The 20,199-nt window shown below is 42.2% G+C and overlaps 1 protein-coding gene across 9 annotated transcripts in view; it reads right to left on the reverse strand.

The window, feature by feature from the left end:
• LOC119966499 (partitioning defective 3 homolog) overlaps window positions 1-20,199 on the reverse strand; it is a 939,848-nt gene that overhangs the window by 89,389 nt on the left and 830,260 nt on the right. For 6 of the 9 annotated variants that reach the window (XM_038798290.1, XM_038798285.1, XM_038798283.1 and 3 more), the window contains one exon: window positions 12,480-12,743. The exons of 2 other annotated variants lie outside the window; for them this stretch is intronic. In XM_038798290.1, the coding sequence (XP_038654218.1) occupies window positions 12,480-12,743 (264 nt within the window). Of the gene's footprint in view, window positions 1-12,479; window positions 12,744-20,199 lie in introns of those variants that run through there. One more of the 9 variants, XM_038798288.1, reaches the window with a different exon arrangement.

Below are 20,199 nucleotides of genomic sequence, written 5' to 3' on the forward strand. Positions count from 1 at the left end.
GTCTGGCACACAAGTAGTCCTGTGTTGTAGTTTCACCAGGTCGACACCTCATTTTCCAGTATGCCCTCCTGCACTCTTCATTGAACCAGGACTGATCTCCTGGCTTGGTGGTAATGGTAAAGTGGGGGAAATGCTGGGCCATGATGTTGCAGGTTGACGCTGAATATCATTCTGCTGCTCTGATGACCCACAGCGCCTCATGGATGCCTAGATCTGTTCCAAGTCTATCCCATTTAGCATGGTGGTAGTGGCACACAACACAATAGATGATATACTCAATGGCCCACTTAACAAAAGTGTAAAGTATGCCAGTAAATGGTGATTCTCCATTGTGTTACAAGTAACCGGGGAAAGTTATATTTTATAGTTTAACGTACAAGTTGCCTACAAAATAGTGTTTAGTTACCCCATTAGTCTCTGCATTCAAAGGATCATTATATCATCCGCCATTTATGCCAACTTGAACACAACGCTATCACAAAACATATCTTACACTGTCCCCCGTCAGTATTCTGCAGCGACCGCTCCCTCTGTGGCACCCTGGTCCACTCCCTCCCATCCCCTTGCAATCGCAGAAGATACAAAATTTGCCCACTCACCATTTAAGGCCCCAAACATTCCCTTCAGGTTAAGCACCGTGTCGCTTGCAATTCCTTCGATTTGGTGTATTGTATTCACTACTGCCAATGTGGTCTCCTCTATATTGGGGAGACTACACGCAGACTGGATGACCCCGCTTTGCAGAACACCTTCACTCAGTCCACAAGCATGAATATAATCTTCCGGTTCCTTGTCATTTCCACTCAGCACTTTGCTCTCATTGCCCACTTGTCCATCCTTTGCCTGCGGCAATTTTGCAGTGAAGCCCGGCGGAAACTGAAGGAACAGCATCGCATCTTCCAGTTGGGCACGTTGTTGGCCTCAGGACTCAAAATTGAGTTCTGCAACTTTAGATTGTGACATTTCTCCTACATCTTAACCCCCCTTTTTGAAAATATTCCATACATGTCTTGCCTCAATGCTACATTTTGTTGCAATCACTCACAGCTTCACTTTATTATCTAACAAATTCTGCCTCTTCAGTCCTGTCGAACAGCCAAACGGATCCTTAACTGCTCTCTCTCTTTACAGATACTGCCAGAACTGCTGAGTTTTAGCAAGCATTTTCTGTTCTTGTTTAGTCAATGATGTTTTCATCCGTTTGCGACAGTAAACGTGTTAAATCTCATTGTGTCATCCTTTCAGCCATCAACCAGAGGCTTGAATTTCAGTTTCTTAATGTTATTGGTCTCGGTGGGGATCGTAACATTTCATACGCTTAGAGAAGCTGAGCCAAATAAAACAGCAGGATTGAATGGAGTTACGATATTCCAAATACTGAAACTTTAAACTTTCATAATGCTGGGATACTTTTATAAAGAGCCAGGGGCATGTTTCTCCTAGCCCGGGCCCGGGCCAGAGAATCCCCGCGAACGGGCCACGCCGCCCCGACACAAGCACGTGATTTTCCGCAGAGTGGAGAATCGCGCCATTGCCGCCGCCATGGTTGGCAGGGCACGATTGCGGGCAACTCTACATAGCCGGCTCGCCGATTCTCCGGCCCGAATGGGCCGAAAGAAAAGAACCGACTCCCGCCGCCGCCATTCTAACCTGCTCTGAGCCAGTGGGACCTCGGCGTTGAAGGGTCGGGTGGCAGCCTGTGGGGGTTGTGGGGGAGTTTGACCCCGGGGGGGAGCCTCCAATGTGACCTGGCCCGCGATCGGGGTCCACCGATCGGCAGGCCGGCCTCTTGTGACTGGGGAACCTCCTTTCCTACACGCCAGCCCCTGTAGTCATGCACCATGTTGTGTCGGGCCCGGCGCATTGAAGGAGGCCACTGTGCATGCGCGGATCCCGCGGCGCACAGTTCGCGTAGGGATCGGCAGCTGGAGCGGCGTGAACTACTCCAGCGCCATGCTGGCCCCCTGTAGGGGCCAGAATTAGTCCTGGGAGTGGCCCGTTCACACCGTCATAAAACGCGAAAGCGTTTACGACGGCGTGGACACTCTGCCGCGGGATTGGAGAATCCTGCCCCAGTTGTTGCTTCACATTATATTTCCTGCATGAATCATTAGCTCATTTCCCATATCCATAAAATTTTCATAGCAATTAATACCAAAATGAACAGAAGTTATATAAACTGAACAATATTTTATACACACAGTAATCAAGCAGTACCATTAAGCAGTGGAAACTGGCATGGAACTGCAGCAATGTCAACAAAACTTTAAACAATAATTTTAGAACATTTTAAGCATAAATATCAACATCTTTAGCTTCTAATCTTGCGGGTAAAAAGTGGTGGCAGATGTTAAAATGTTTGCACAAACAATAAAAATCAGAGCAGTATTTTCTTTTAAGTTACCATTGCTCCATAGCTGAAGAAAATGCCTGTATAGCTGGAGTTTCACATCTAACCTGTTTAAAATACACTTTATATGCAACACAAGTTTGGGCTGTTTCACTTAAGGGCCCTACCAGCTGGTTATGGTTTAATTTTACATACTGCTTTCCCTCCATTTTAATTTAGGGGAAAACAAATCATATTCTACAGTGTAATTGTTTTTTTACGAAGCTAATTTTCACATCTCATGGGTGAAATTGGAACGGTTATCCACCTCACCCTTCCCAGGTGATCATTTTGATATCGAACTCAAGAGGAAGAAGCCAACCTTGGCATCAACTAAACCACGACCTGGTTCATCATCTCAACCCCTCTCAGCACTTTGACTTTGTCTCTTCATCTCGATTTCTGACTCAGAAAAAATATACACATGTAATCAGCATTTCACCAGTAGCCATAGAGAGTGAAAAAGGGTCAGAATATTAAATCCTTTCAAAAGCCTGAGAGCCAATGGTATCATTACGCCATTAGTGTCTGTCAATAATTGCAGACTACTGGTTATGTCACTAATGCAATTTCTTTTCAAACAAAGAAGCACAACGGTCATTCACTGATGTCATTAAAAGCTTTGTTCCTCGATTTGTACTGGTCCCGCTGTGGAAGCACTGTTTTATTCTGGATTGCATTACAGCTTAATACAGTACTACCATCTTAAAAGGTCTGTCATTTCCTATCTAATGTCGTAGCCAGAGCCAGCTCAAGCACTGCCAGATGCATGCACATGCGCTTCTTTGTCCATGTAGCAAGCAAAATAAATCTTTAATTTGGGAAACCACATACATTAACAGTGCAAAAAAAAAGCTTGGGCTCTGCATTTTCCAGGATAAGCATCGTGAGACCCAGATGGCCTCATGATTTCATCTACAATGCGAGAAAGCAATGCTGCACCTCCCAGGTCCATTTCTTCCAAGACAGGAGAGCACCTTTAACAATAACAATACTCATTTGTTTCAGAGCGCAGGACAACCACCTCCCCATTCCAATCTCCACCCCCAAAACAGCAAGATTTTATGACACTGAATTTCATTATTTTCTTGGCTCAATTGTGCCCATCACATGGAGCATATCGGAATTACAAACAATGTAACAAAGAAGCAATGTGATTTTTGTTGTGCCGCATCATTATATTTGGCGTGCGGCTCAACACTGCTCATTTTTTAAAAAAAATATTTTTATTCTCCATTTTCACATTTCCTTCAACATTTACACCCCACCAGCAAACAATAAACAGTAATGAATACAATGTCAATCCCCTTATTAACAACAACGATCCCATCCTCCCACCAACCTCCAAGCAACGGCCCGCATGACAGTATAAGCATAAAATAAAGAGAAACCTCCCAAGAAAAAAAAAGATTAAAAAAAAAGGAATCAGGAATCACCCCATGGTCACTATTAACATATATAGTCCATAGTCCACCCCCTCAAACCCCCCCCCCCCCCAATATTCAAAGCCATCCAATCCCCGTAAGTGTACTGTGAATTGTAAGACCCCGATGAATTGTAGACCGCACCCCCCCCCCCCCCCCCCCCTCTCAAACACACACACACAGATTCCTCCCCTCCACTTCCCCTTGTAAACTCCTCCCCCCAGCATCGGTTCCTTCCCCCAACCTTTCACCCCGGCTATACTCATTGAAACCTGTTCTAGCAGGCTCTGATGCCGCAGCCCCTTCCCCCACCTCACTCCCGTTCACTGGCCAGCTTAAACCGGCAGCGTGGAGGCCGCCGCCCGGGTCTCTTTCCCCCCTGCTTGGTCCTTGGAAAACAAAGAAATCCCCTTTAACACACAACCCCATCATACACACCCAAGCCCCAAAGAACCATCATTGCAAATGAAAGTCACAACTTTTCCCTTGTCCAAATATACAGCGTCGACTCACCAACAGGCAGCGAAAGAAATAAATTACACGAGGCTACATCGGTACACGACCCGCTCTCAGTCCTATTTCTCAATTTTGCCACAGTTCTTCTGGCTTCGCAAACTCCTCCGCCGCTTCTGCCGCCCCAAAATAAAAATCCTTGAATTTGTAGGTCACCCTCAACTTAGCTTGATACTATGCCGCACTGCACCTTGCTGTTGTACAGTGCCTTCTTCACCCGGTCGAAGGCCGCCCGCCTCCTCGCCAACCCCACCGTAAAGTCCTGGTATATGTGTATACCAACCCCAATCCACTGCACCACCCGCTTTTGCTTTGCCCAACACAGGACCTTCTCCTTCACGCTGTACATACGGAAACAGTCACTACCTTTGGCGGCTCACTCGCCTTCGGTACAGGCCTCCACGGCCTATGAGCCCGATCCAGTTGGTATCGAGAGGGATCGTCCCCATCCGCCAATAGCTCCGCCAACATTGTGGCAAAATACTCCGTCGGCCTCGGGCCTTCCACCCCTTCAGGCAGACCCACGATCCTCTGATTCTGCCTCCTGGATCTGTTTTCCAGGCCTTCCATTTTGGCTCGCAGGCACTTGTTGGTCTCTCCTCAGCTACTTCCTCATCGAGGTGGGTTGATCACTGTGCTGCGGTAATGCCTCATCGACTTCCTTCATTGTCTCACCCTGCTCCCGCAAATCCGCCGCTGCGCTCGATACTGCCGCCGTCACCAGGGCGATCGCCACCTCCACCAGAATTTTCAATACTGCCCCATCTGCTTCTTCATCGCTTCCATGTGCTTTGTGAACTGTTTTTCAAGTTCCATGGCCATCACCTTGGTCATTCCTTCTGTCGTGAGCAATACGGCCTTCCCCGACGCCCCAGCCTCCACTTTCCTTACAGTTCCTACGCCAACTTTTGCACTCACCGGCGGACTTTCATTAGCCCCCCTTTTCACAGCCGTTTTCTTTTTTGAAAACTTGGGCCATTTCTTCTCACTGTCTTTTTCAGTATCCGTTGCCCCTGGGACCGGGCATTCAAAGCATGAAAATTCTATTCCCGAGCGGGAGCCCTCCAACGTGCGGCTGCTCCTGCCTGCTATCACCGGAAGTCCCCCAATACTGCTCCTTTAAATGCGAATTTAGAAGCCATCACTGAGCTCTTAACTTTGAAAGCGTATTTGAGAGCTTGATTCCTGTGTCCAAGGATAGAATCTTTCGCTGAAATTTATTGCAGTACTTAGCCTAAAATATCACATCAGGATCAATAATCAGCAAGGACAAGGTGACCAAGAGGAAAATTAACAATTAGGGGGGAAACGTTCAATTTCTAGAACCCACTTCTATCCACCGAATCATATTATCAGGATTTGCCTATACTGTCCTAAAAGTAGAGACGGTTAACAGATTAAATGGATGAGTAAGAAAGCAAAATATCAAATTAATGCTTTTGTGCTTGGGCGGCAGGCACGGTGGTTAGCTCTGCTGCTTCACAGCTTCAGGGTCCCAGGTTCGATTCCCGGCTTTAATCACTGTCTGTGCGGAGTCTGCACGTTCTCCCCGTGGCAACGTGGGTTTCCTCCGGGTGCTCCGGTTTCCTCCCACAGTCCAAAGATGTGCAGGTTAGGTGGATTGGCCATGCTAAATTGCCCTTAGTGTCCAAAAAGGTTAAGTGGGGTTACTGGGTTGCGGGGATAGAGTGAAAGCGTGGGGATAAGTGAGGGCTGGTGCAGACTCGATGGGCCAAATGGCCTCCTTCTTACTGTTGATTGTATGGTTCTATGATTACTAATGAATTATGGCTCAGCGGTTGGCAAGAAGGCTGCTTGAATTTGAGAAGATATTAAGTTTAGAATTTAGAACAGTACAGCACAGAACAGGCCCTTCGGCCCTCGATGTTGTGCCGAGCAATGATCACCCTACTCAAACTCACGTATCCACCCTATCCCCGTAACCCAACAACTCCCCCTTAACCTTACTTTTTAGGACACTACGGGCAATTTAGCATGGCCAATCCACCTAACCCGCACATCTTTGGACTGTGGGAGGAAACCGGAGCACCCGGAGGAAACCCACGCACACACGGGGAGGACGTGCAGACTCCGCACAGACAGTGACCCAGCCGGGAACCGAACCTGGGACCCTGGAGCTGTGAAGCATTGATGCTAACCACTATGCATTCTTGATTCTTGATGAAAAATGTAAGACTTTGATTCCAAAAGCCTTGAATCATAATGGACTAATATCTCAACTCGGTCAGTTCATATGTTCTTTTGATTTTAGTGTCACAGTACATAGACATCTAACAGGATTTATAATAGGCGTTCAGCGATACCTGCCTCTGTAAAAGTTATCAGTTGAGTGTACTGGAAATCTGCCTGTGTTCCCTCTTGTGCAATGCTCTTGAAGGCATACCACACAGCATGGTGTAGAGACACAGATCATTACAAAGACTATCCACAGAACAAACAATGGATGGGAGTGCACTATAATTTTGGATATCCATTAGAAACTGTAAAAGGGCTCATAGTTGTCTGAATTCTCCACCTCCTCACCTTCCAACCCAAGAGTACACTGCCAGCCTTCCCCACTAGATTACATGTAACATTTTTAAAAATGTTTGAAAAGCATTGCACCTTCATAAACTAAACTGCATTATTTGCTTAGTTCATAGATTCATAGAATTTACAGTACAGAAGGAGGCCATTTGGCCCATCGAGTCTGCACTGGCCCTTTGAAAGAGCATCCCACTTAAGCCCACGCCTCCACCCTATCCCTTTTTTGGACACTAAGGGCAATTTATCACGGCCAATCCACCTAACCTGCACATCTTTGGACTGTGGGAGGAAACCGAAGCACCCGGAGGAAACCCACGCAGACACGGGGAGAAAGTGCAAACTCCACACAGACAGCGATCCAGCAGAGAATCGAACCTTGGACCCCGGAGTTGTGAAGCAACTGTACTAACCACTGTGCTACCGTGCTGCCCATAGTTTTCCAGGGTTTATGTCCCTTTGTCCAATAGAAGAGGCTGAAGTACATTAAACACTCCATAAAGACAGCAGAGCCCAATTCTTTTTACATTAGTTATTACAGTTAAGCACATATCCCCTTGGTCTTTCTCAACTGTCGAAGGTTGTTTTGCTATGCTGGGAGTAAAATAGAAACAAAGATTTCCACAAAAGCTGCCTGCTGCACAACAATTTTTAAATTAAAACATTTTGCGTTCTGTTCTCCAGCCGAACACGCAATGTACACAGAATAGGTCTGACACAGGAATGCTGTGTACTTTTAACACTTTTTAAAAGCCCCATGGAACTAACTTCACTACTGAGCTATTATCACAAATGTCATTTTCAAGCGAAGGGTTCGCAATGACCTTTTAATGGAAAGAAAGCTCTGGCTTTATCAGAGCTGACTTCTACCAAAAAACAGATGGGGCATGAAAGGAAAACGACATTGGAACTAATCCAACTGTTAGTGCTGTTTACAAAGACACATTTTAGAGGTATACTACTGTGCAATACGGTTCCAAGGCACGGAAATGTCACACACCATCAGCTCATGCTGAATGGTTTGAACGTGCGTATACTTTTTTAAATTTGGGGAACAACAATGCAATTTGAAATCAGGCAAATATTTCTCAAATGTTTGGGTTCACGTCATAGCTTTCTTTGGTCCAAATGCTAAAATAAAATATGTTGAGTGCAAAGCAAGAAGATACGGAGCAGTAGCTTTGTTTCTCAAGAAAGGCCTGAGCAATTTGAAATGTGAGGTATGGGAATCAAATGAGATTTAAAAGATTTATTGGTGAGGAATGCAGGCACTTTCACTACTATATTGCAAATTATATCTGGGTGACTTGGAAATATTTAGAACAAGAAAATACACATTCAATTATCTGGGCAGCCGCACAAATTTAGTAACAAAATACTTAACACACCCCTCAAATCAATTTATTTTGTTTCTTGCAATTCTGTTGCCTCCAATTTACAGTTCTGGTACATTTTTTGCCAATTTAAAAACCTGCTTTTTTACAAGTACAATGGGAAGACTTCAATTAAGTGACAATCAAATTTAGAAAGCAGAGGTTACAGAGGTCACTGAATAGTTCACCTAAGAAAGAAATGCACCTGGTGAGTTAATCACTGGGAGGCTAGAAAGGAAAGTAAAGGGGCAAAAATCATCCATTCAAGATAGTGAGTTGATAATTTTGTTGTTCAAAGTGGCTCTAACAGTAAAAAAACAATGAAGAATACCATTCATATCAGTACATTGCTATACGCATTAAACTCATGTTATTGTTACAAGCCGCAATTGCGTAAAGCACACTTAAACTCATGCAAAATTAGGGAAGTTTCCCTATTAGCTCATGCTCAGCACTAGTAATATATAATCTTATAGTCAGTGGGGGCAATGATCTGGGATCTTCTTGAACTTTAACTTTATACTTGACACAGTTACACAGCAATTGGCTGAGGCTTCTTGTCATTCAGCTAAAATTCACCATATAGTTTCAGATCATCTTGCTACTCGTGGTTCTTGTATCAAAGCAATAGAGTCACTGCAAGTTAAATACTGAAACCACTATAATATTAATGATCCATGTGGGAAAACTGTACATTTTGTGACCAGCTTTAATGCGGCAAAGGTTGTGTCTGTTTACAAGAATGCTGACAAGGGTAATAATTATAGCCCACTATTCCTGGGTGGATCCACACCTACATCCTGTCTCATGACCTTGGATAGGAAGTGGACTTCCTTGTTATCATCTCCTGTGCATTCTTCCTCTCTAATCACAGACAAAAGCTACAACACTTCAAAGATTGTTTTCATCTTACCTAAAATGGAAGAGTCATCAGCATTGCAAACTAATTGCTCTACCAAGTCAGACCTCCTCATATATTTTTTAAGCACATTGACACGCATGTATATACAAGCGTGGTGAGGGGAAACTATCAGTTTCAGAAAGGAACGGAGCGGCTAAATTTAAAAATTCCTTTCTGCTGAGTAGTATCTGTTACATGAATAAATTAAGATTGCACAAATTTCAATAAAAAGGGTATCAGAAAACCATCTATATGCACTCAAGCATAAACTTAATAAATGAAGTTAGCAATATGTTCTGGGGATTAAATGGAACTGTATCCAATTGTAAACGAGCCCGAATTCACCCATTCCAATATAAATAAAATACTGTTAGGGTCCTTCCTGTTTGTTCTTGTTTATTCCCGGATTCCCCCTTTCCTTGATTTTTTGCTGTTACGTTTTGATCCATGGATGTTTAATGCACCTGTGACTTTAAGGCAAAGCAGCCTGTGCCTTTAATTCAAAGAGAAGGATTCAGAAGGCAATGCTGCTTTAGAATGATGATTGCAGATTGGTTGACATTAGTGCTGACTCGGTTTGTTGATTTGGCTGGTGGCCAATGAATTGACCCAAAAGGCTGTGCTCTGCCCGGTAACAGGTGGTGATTGGATCTGACCATACTGGAATGTTTCAAAGCTTCAAGGGTTGATTTTTGCTTTCACTTTTGATTCTGCAGCTTGGATGGAGGGTTCTAATTAGCTCTCTCCAAAACACTCTGACTATTCCCCTCCATAAGAACACTGTGAGGGCTGATTCTCCCTCCAGTAAGTCTGGGCGTCATGTTCTCGAGACTGCAGAGGCTTGAAGTCAAACCACGAGCTGAAAGTAAGGTTTGATGTGGAATAAAGTATCAATACAGAAAGATTTAGGCCTGGAGGTGAACCTGGGGCTGGATTAGCACACTGGGCTAAATCACTGGCTTTTAAAGTAGACCAAGGCAGGCCAGCAGCACGGTTCAATTCCCGTACCAGCCTCCCCGAACAGGCGCCGGAATATGGCTTTTCACTTTAACTTCATTTGAAGCCTACTTGTGACAATAAGCGATTTTCATTTAATTTTAAGTAGAAAATCCAGTTTGATGAGAAATAAAGCGCCTCTCCAGAAAGCCTGCTGCAAGTGAGTACTAAATTATCTAACCTGGAAGGCCATTAACATCTGTAAATCAGACACATTAATTAGTGAGCAAGCCGCATGTTTGTCTGTCTTGTGGGCTCGAGTAGAGGATGGGGTAGTTACAGAGGGTAGGTTAGCTTCTTATTATTCAGTTGCATTACTGCATATTTCAGTATTATTTGTGTTATAAATAAACGGTTTCTACTTACAAACCTGGTGACTGTAATTATTGGGCAGCCATGGGCCAAAGACTTCGGGAATTTTTATACCTATAATTGGTTAATCGATGTTGTTGCTTCGGGTGAGTGGAGCCGGAATTGACCGTGCACTTTCCCATGCTGCCGTAACAATAAATATAATGACTATAAATGCATGATTGGTGCGTTGACGTGTATTCGGGAACATCACAATAGCCACAAAAAGCTAGGAGATTTGGTGTTAAACATAAAGGCCTGCTGCCATTTTTGTCCCCTCCTTTCAAATAAACTTTTTTATGATTCACTTACATTACCTTTTCTTAAATTAAATTTGGAGTAGCCAATTAATTTTTTTTTCCAATTAAGGGGCAATTTAGCGCGGCCAATCCACACCTTTGGGTTGTGGGGGTGAACCCACGCAAACTCGGGGAGAATGTGCAAACTCCACACTGACAGTGACCCAGGGCCGGGATTCGAAGCTGGGTCCTCAGCGCCGCAGTCCCAGTGCTAATCACTGCGCCACATGCCACCCCTTTCACATACATTACCAATAGGCAGATTACAGATCAGTAGGTGATGTGGGTGCAGGTAATATTGCAGCATGTGAGATCTTCTCTCTTACGGTTAAGATGTCAGAAGGTTTTTAAGGTGAGATGGTGAGTCATTTGGCCCACCTGATTTCAACCAACCCAAGACATCTTGTACAGCCAAATTGAAGCATTTATTGGTTTCTTAAGTAACTTTAGAGACTTCCTCCCCAATAACTTTTCCATATTGTTGATTGCTCCATGTGAACAACTCTTTGATATTGACACAAATATAACTTTTTTTCTAGTTTGAAGGTTCCCTTGTCCTACTCTCAGTTTAAAAGCCTCACGGAGCATTCTGTATCAACCTTTTTGAGTCCAGCAATAGTCTTGGATCAGCTTGGTGGCTCTTTTCCACACTGACTCCAGTGCTTGAATATCTTACTGATTTCCCAGTCACTGGAATGGGACACAGAATTCAGGCTGAGATTCGACAGAGCACAATACAGTTTGATCACAACTTCCTCGGTATGCATTCAACTGCTTTTGCTGATTATTTCATGACTTAAGAATTCTATCATTGTTATTCAATCAATATAAAGTTTTCACAGTGGAATCTAGGTAATCAAAGCACGTAGGATTTTGAAAAAAATCTAAATATGAATGACTCTGAGCATTTCAGATGGGCTGGGGCAAAATTTGGCCTCTAATTCCTGGTGTCCAATGGTTGTCCATGATGTTCCATGCAGTTTTACACTATGTGGCGTTGTGAGGTGATCAAAATATTATATTTGCGCATTCAGCGAAAGCAACGAATTGCAACACAACAGATGAAAGACTTTGTTCTTGATATGCCAACCCCACCCTTCCAAATAATTCTGTGACACTGACTGCCAATACATATACAAAGATATTTCACTTGAACCACTCGGAATCCTCTCACAGGAGTAAGACAATCCTTACCAAGGAAGATGAGATAAAATTGGAAACAATTAAAATAAACTGCACCAAACCATAATATTCAACAAGCTGGAGATTAGATGTCAAGAGATACATTGCTGAAGCTGCTGCATTCCAACCTGCTCTATTACGGGAGTGTTAAAAGATGTTGCAACTTGGATATGTGCAGAAATATTAGTAAGTCAAGCAATTTGAAGAGAAGACTGGAAATTTGCAACCAGTTGAGTAACCCCATACAATATGGTAGGGTTGCTGGGTTACGGGGATAGGACGGAGGCGTGGGCTTAAGTAAGGTGGTTTTTCCGAGGGCCGGTGCAGACTCGATGGACCGAATGGCCTCCTTCTGCACTGTACATTCTATGATTCTACGGTGGGTTTTAAATCCCGGACCCATCTTCTGAAAGCACTTTTGTGTCGATGGTGAGCCTTTAGCAAAGCAAGCACATGCTGCAAGAATGCTTTCTGAGCAAATTGCAAGTGTAAAATATATCAGATTACCTTTCCGCAGTTGGAATTTTTCCATTCCTTGATTTATTCACTTGAGCATACAGCGCTTCTGTCGGTTGTGTTTCTTCTCTTGCACTTTGTGGTCTAGCGTTTAAAATCAGGTTGTGCCTGCTGTCTAAGGAAGATTCGTACCAACTCATGCCAGCATATGTTGGGTCATCATCAGATCCATAGGTTCTATTCAAATCTTGTGGATCTGCATAGTCTCGTTCCCGGGCCTGCCGCTCCCGAATTTCACGGTGTTTTGCCTGAATTCTGTAAAATTCATGAACATGAAGTCATCTTGTGACAAAAGGAGGGGAGTCTCCACAAATGTAAGTGATAAGAGCTTAATATGAAAAAAATAAAATTCATTAATATTAATGTTGAGGGTAAATTCACATCAGAACTTTGCGCTCCAGTTTGGAGGGCCCAGGTTCAAATCCCAACTTCAACAGATATTGAATGTGGCTAGCGTCTATGAAAGGATTTCTCTGTTGCTTGGTCAGACAGGAATACTTCACTGTGATTCACTCCAACTTCATCAAATGGAAGAAAATAAACAATGGCAACATACTGTGGGCACTGGAGCGAATTTTTTATCAGCAGAGTGCATCTGCCATCGCCAGTACACCCATGTGACAGGTCAAACATTCCACTTTTGGAGTGGAAAGCTGAAGATGGAGTGCAATGGACGGAAGTTTATTTGAGGGAACCATTGGTAGGAAATGTTGGAATTAATACAATGCATGAGTAGTCTGGTGTCTGATGCCTGTCCCTCACTTTGCAGAGGTTGCACTATGTTACAGGTGTAAAACAACCTTTGCACATGTATTATTGGGGCCAGGATTTTCAAACGATTGCAATAACTATCCGATTGACCTCAAGAAATTATAAGCCACTGCAATCACCCGGAGTCACCCATTTAGGCCCCCCCCCCCCAACCCCAACCACAGGGTAGGTTTATTATCAATTAATCATGACAAGCCTATTCCAGTCCCCAGGATAGCTGAGAATAGCACCGTGGAAGATCTTCTAGTAGTTAAAAATAACATCTTTAGTATTAATGTCAATCCTGAAAGGGCATGCAAATGCAATATTCTACTGTTCTCTAAAGAATAATTTATCGATGCTTCAAGCACCTTTGGTCCAAAAAGGATTACCTTGCATCTGCCAGTCAAACTATTATTACCTTTATAACTTCTGGCTGTGCAATTATAAAAAAATAATTCTATTCTTATCAGGACCACTGCAGGTAATCTAAAGAAAAGGAATTTTAAATACCTTCTTTTCAATTCCATTTCCCACATTTACCCATTATTTGACACTCTAAATTATTTGAATTGCTAATCAAACATTTTTATTGAGATGGCTAATTAAATTACTCCATATGAAAAAGAAATCCAAAATGCCTGTCAAAATCAGGCATGAAATAAAAATGTTGGTTGTGCATTCAAACATCACATTGTCCGATTGATATGTTATTACTTTAAAAAATAGTGAAGCCTAAACTTTCTCTCGGTAATCACAAATTAAGTATTTCTAAACTATATAAATACTGTGGCTACAAGAGGGGGGATGGGGTCAGAGGCTGGGAATTATGCTGTTGCTCACCTCCTGACTTCCCAAAGCCTATCCACTATCAACAAGGCACAAGTTAGGAGTATATTGGTACACTCTCCATTTGTCTGGTTGAGTGCAGCTCCAACAACACTCAAGAAACCTGACACCATCCAGGACAAAGCAGCCCTCTTGATTGGCACCCCAATTACCAACTTGGGCATTCACTCCCTCCACCACCAATGCACAATGGCAGCAGTGTGTACCATCTACAAGGTGCCCTGCAGCAACTCACGAAGGCCCCTTCAACAGCACTTTCTTAGCCTGCGACCTATATAATCTAGGACAGATGCATGGGAACACCACCACCTTCAAGTTCCCCTCCATCCACACCATCCTGACTTGGAGAAGTATTGCTGTTGCTTCACTGTTGCTCGATCAAAATCCTAGAACTCTCTTCCTAACAGCAGTGCGAGTGTTCCTAACACCACATGGACTCCAGCAGTTCAAGAAGACATCTCACCACCATTGCCTCTCAAGAGCAATTAGGGATGGACAATGAAAATGAACTTTTAATAAGTTTTAGAGATCTAGTATCAGAGTAGAGCTAGAACAGCACCCAGATCATCAGTTTGGGGGGTTCAAGTGTCAGGGAAATAAGAACACATCTGGCTATGACGTGAGTGCACGTTGGCGGTTTGCATACATGCTGGTTGATTTGTAAGAGACTTCATCTCAATGGGAAATGCAGACCTCCATGTCTTCTGCAGCCTTAGCTCTGGCCAACTGCACATCAGCTGTAGACAGACATGGAGCAGTGAACACTGACAACAAGCCGACCTCTCCTTGCTGAAGCATGCAAGAAAGTTAGAGAATATCAACACTTGTGCGGTAAGGACCGAAAGATATATACTTGTGCTTCATTTTCACTGTTTTGAAGAAAGATCTCGTGGCAAGCAGCTTGGCAGATTATAAGGGGCTCGGAAACATTTAAGGCAGTTGTAAGATTTTATATGTGTGCACTGCTGTTTTTCTGTCAGGCCAAACAATTAGTTGTCTGTGTTTTTCAAACCAAAGTTTGAACAATAATATTAATGGATAAATCTCTTGTGGCTAAAGAGAAAGAAGCTGAACTTGAACCAAGGTTATTAGATTTTGTAAATTGTTGAGTTGGGTGGCTATATTTCAAATAATATTTGGCACTGGGGACGCCAGCACAGACTTTAGAATAATAATATTATGATCTCTTAGGGAACTTTCTAAGGACATTGATGGGGTTTCCTGGAGCTTGACCCTTTATAGGCCAGCTGATCTTTAGTAGTTCCAGATGGTCTGAAGTGCAAGACTATACCCATTTTTTCTTTTGGTATGACCTCGGGGTCGCAAAGTACCTGCATGGTGCATTTTGCAAAGGAATGCACACAAATTACAGGAGATTAGAGTTCATATTTTAACATTAACTTGGTTGGTTGTGTGTTCTTTTAAGTCATGCAATAAACAGAAAATAAATTTGCAAATGCGGAAAATCTGTAAGAGAAACAAAAAATGCTCGAAATACAAACGAAAAAAGGTTAAAATCTGTGAGTAAAGATCCTTCATCAGAACGTATTCTGACCGCGAGGCTTTACCTAAAATGCTAACTTTTCTTTTAAAAAGGCTTTTTTGTTTTAAATTTAATTCACGAAAGTAATGAAATTCAGTTTCTTCCTTGTCAATGAATTTCTATTAACAGACCCCTCAAGCTGGCACCAATTTAAGATGTTAATTTCTGACATGCACTGCAATGTAGGCCACTGCTCACCTAATTAAAAAGGTTGGTGTATAATTTAGGAGTAACAGCATTATATTACTGTTGCAGTGTTGCTATTCATTAGCAGTTTACTTTCACAGTGATTGCTACACCAAATCGATGTTGCTAAAGTAACATGAAAAGAATTCTTCCATCACTGCCACATGGGCAATCGCACCCTCTTCAAAAATCCATTCGCTGGGATTGGTCAGTGTTGACACATTTTAATTACAAGACCCACTATGCCCCAAGCCACCTCCCCACCCCCACTCCACTCCCCTGCTGAGCGAGGTCATAGTTAGGCCAATAGGTTACAGTTGACCACTTGCCGATGTGCGCAGAAATTTCTTCTATCGAGATGTTTGTCTGATAAACTGAACCGCACAGAAATGCACAGACCACATCTGACTTTTTGTTTAAAATCACATTTTCCAAATGTTGCATTCTGCATGATTAAAACTGTTGCTAACTGGTGAGAGTTGCAGCATGCAAGTATATATAACCAATTCATTGACCAGATCCCATAAATAAACATGCACATCCAAACAGGACCATAGGACGTGCATGTGTTATCCCATTGTCTTTGTTCGTCAAATGAAAAATGGTTTATTTCAAATGAGGAACGAATTATGTTTCTACCAGCCTTCTAATTTTGTTCTCTTTTCCATCTGCTTCTGACTTCTCCTTTCTATCTGGCTCTGTTCACTGTGAAGTCACCAACACTGACACATGCACATTGCTGCTACAATTGGGATGTGCCAACAGCACACAATCTAACTTTACTCTTCACTTCAACCAGATTAGAAGTGACTGCAGACTGCCAAATTCAACAAAAATGCTACTTTCTATTCCCTGCATTGAAGTTAATTAGCTTTTCCAGACGAATAGTTAAATGTTTTTGATCAATCACACAAGACACAGCAAGGGAGGGCTAGTCATATAATGCATCCTTTCAAAACTCAGTAGAAATTATCATCCTTTTATGATCCCATCTGTTGTGTGTGGAGCTGGATTCCAACAACATGAACAAGAATTCACTCCTTTTATAGACTTAAATGTTCCAGTGCTTTTATCCAACAATAAGTCTGATTTAATGATCCAGATAAACAAATAACAACTTTCCTTTCAGACTTCAGTATTCCGATTTTGTTCCCACTGATAGTTAAATATATTGTTCATTCCTTGTCAGAAATTAGGTGACACACTGGCAGGGACGCCTTTGTCGCCCATCTCTAATTGCCTTTGAGGCAGGGATGAGTTTTTATCTAGGTCTTTTGAGGATGATGCTCCCACATTCATACAATCCTTACAGTGCAGAAAGAGGCAATTCGGCCCAACGAGTTTGCATCAGCCCTCCCCGAAACAGCACTCCAGCTAGGATCCCCCACCCTGTACCCATTGGTGCTAGGTAGGGAATTCCAGGATATTGAATCAGTGACAATGAAGAAACACAAAAATATGTGAAAGATTCTGTGTTCCTGAGGAAATGCGGATGTTGCTACGACTTGCTGCTCCTTTTCAATCCATAGGTTGAGGCTGCAGGGGAGTGAGGTGCGGTACAAATATTTGGTATTGCACATTTTAATTAATGTCCGAATCTCATTTCTTCAAAAAAAATTGTTTATACTAACTGAACTCTCAAACATATTGATTGAAAACTATACACCGTTAGCCTTATCAGGTGGTGCCATTTTAAAAATTATTTAGATCACTTTATGATTTTTCAGAGTTGCAAAGTGCCTGTTACTCCTCTGTGGGATTAATTTTGTTGCACAGTTTCTTCCAAAACCTCAAGCCACTTGTCATTTCCACCAACTTTGGAATTGTTTATATTGATCACATTGGTGTTGATTTTGCAGTAAACATACATACAGTAAGGCTATCGTGCTCATTCCTATTGGTCAGCAACTTTTGGCAAATGACCGTAGCCGGTTAACTATGGAAGTCAGGAAGTTGCTGTCTGATTTGCCTTGCTCCTCCAGAAGCTTTGCTTCACCAATTACTCAGCAAGATAATTTGCATTGAAATACATGAAAGAACATGAAGTTGCTGTATTTATATGATAGATAACCACTAAACATCCCAGAATAGAGTCCATTCAATGCAAGCACATGGTGCATGTAGTGAGAAATCTTAAATCCTGCCAAACCATCTCTCTCGCACTGAAATTTAACTTTTAGACTTGTGGAGTCTCATTCCTTCAGTTATTAATTGTTGGAAAGTTGTAAATAATTTTTCACCCATGTTCTCATTCTGTCTCTTTTCTCTCTAACTGCCACTTTTTAAAACTCTCTCTCAATTGCCTTTCTGCAGCTAATTTTGCATTTGAAGGAAAGATTCTAATTTAGATTTCCTGGCTCAGGCTCTGCCCAGCTCATGAATAATTCTTCAATCTGATGAGTGGAGATATACTGCTGCTTGCCCTGTTGACACAGGTCCCAGCTTCCTTATAGTGGGTACTGTGCCACTGGGCTTTTCCATAACAGTACATTTCAGTGCAAAATCATATAAAAGTAGGTAACTATAAGTGTCTTAGCACCATTCATTCACTGCTGATCAGAAAATCTGTTCGATAGGTTTCCTAACATTCCTGTAATGAGATTCATCCATTACACTATTTGGCCATTTCTTCAATGGCAACTGCCTTTTTCATGTATGGTACTATTTCAAGGGCTTGAGATATCCTGGTCTTCCAGCCAACATCCAACCCCTTCAATCAGAAGCATTGCTGCCATCAAGTATCATTGTAATTCCTTAAATGCAACTGCACATCAATGACCTTCAAATGTTACCAATATTGGTGACAGCCAGGTGGTATGACTACCACCATTTTTAATTATCCTTTACAATTAATTGTTTTGCCTCTTCAAAATTTCTTTCAAGTGAGAATGAGAATTTCATATTGTTTGTGTTATCGGTTATAAGGGTTCTCTTCTAAGTTCGAAGAGATTCAATTTTTCTCTTCATGATGTACACTTTACTAGTCAGGAGTGCCTTTTTCTGCTTCAATTGTTTAAACTCATGCCGTATTAGAATATTAAAGTCATGCTGTACAAGTGATTTCAGTAATTTTTGAACTAGTCTCAGCTCTCAGTTTAATTTCTATTTGGCTCCTTAAGCTTTAGAATCAATCAAACCTTTCACTGGTACATCTTAAATCTATTGTAGGTTTTGCACCTTTACTCATAATTCGCTGGTTTAGCACACTGGGCTAAATCACTGGCTTTTAAAGCAGACCAAGGCAGGCCAGCAGCACGGTTCAATTCCCGTACCAGCCTCCCCAAACAGGCGCCGGAATGTGGCGACTAGGGGCTTTTCACAGTAACTTCATTGAAGCCTACTCGTGACAATAAGCGATTTTCATTTTCAATTGACTTCACCTTTTCTCCAGTTTTCATAACTAATATGTTTCCTCTTCTGACCCACTGTAATTAATTCCTATTGTTGGGTTTTTCATAAAATAAAAATTGCCCATTTGTTTTGAAACTGTCTATTCCTCAAGTATGCAGACCCGTTTGAGTTGGTTTTAATTGCTTAACTTTTAATTTCTTGAGAATTCCAAAAATCTAAAATACTGCAAATCTGAAACATAGGCAAAAAAAATCAGGAAAGACTCAACAAATCAAGTTGGGAATCCATGGAGAGAACAGAAAGTATGTTCTCAGTTATGCATCTTTCATCAGAACTTACCAAAAAGCTCTCAACCAAAACATCTTGTCTGTGTTTTCCACAGATGACGCCTGACCGGGTGAGTTGTTTTCAACATATGCTGCGCTTGACATTTCCTTTGCTCAGCTCTCTGACAATCCAACACTTCATTTAGGAAATGTTGTCTCTTCGATGCAAATTGCCAGTTTCCGAGAAGCACCACCTGCAATAATCAGTTGTGATCTACATTCTGGAACTACCTTTCACTAACTGCATTAGTCATGTACAAGACAGTCCCGTCCAAATTTTATTGAGCTTGTGAAAGCTGGTCGCTTCACAAGTTGTTGCTTTAGGCACCTGATGAATGGTAACAGCAGCTTTATGCACCATTTTTATCATTACTTTTGCTTGCATTAGAGTCAAATGCTACGATAGCTCCTCCACATAGATATTTAATTTCTGCTCAAATTCTCATAATACTAAATCCAATTAATGTTGAAATCTCTCATTAGTCACTGAAGTCATTGAATTGCAACTGAAAACAGATCAGTATGTGTGTCAAATACAGTCAGGATAGAAACTGCTGTCAACATTTGGACAGCCGACTGATGCTCCATGCATAGTTAAACAGATAATCTCTTATCCTTCACACAGATATTTTTGGTTTTCTCTTCTGTTGCTATGACCAACCATTGCCACAAATTCAATGTATGAATGCGGGTTTGAATCATATTG

Source organism: Scyliorhinus canicula, chromosome 5 (assembly GCF_902713615.1).
Source record: "Scyliorhinus canicula chromosome 5, sScyCan1.1, whole genome shotgun sequence".
Lineage (NCBI taxonomy): Eukaryota > Metazoa > Chordata > Chondrichthyes > Carcharhiniformes > Scyliorhinidae > Scyliorhinus > Scyliorhinus canicula.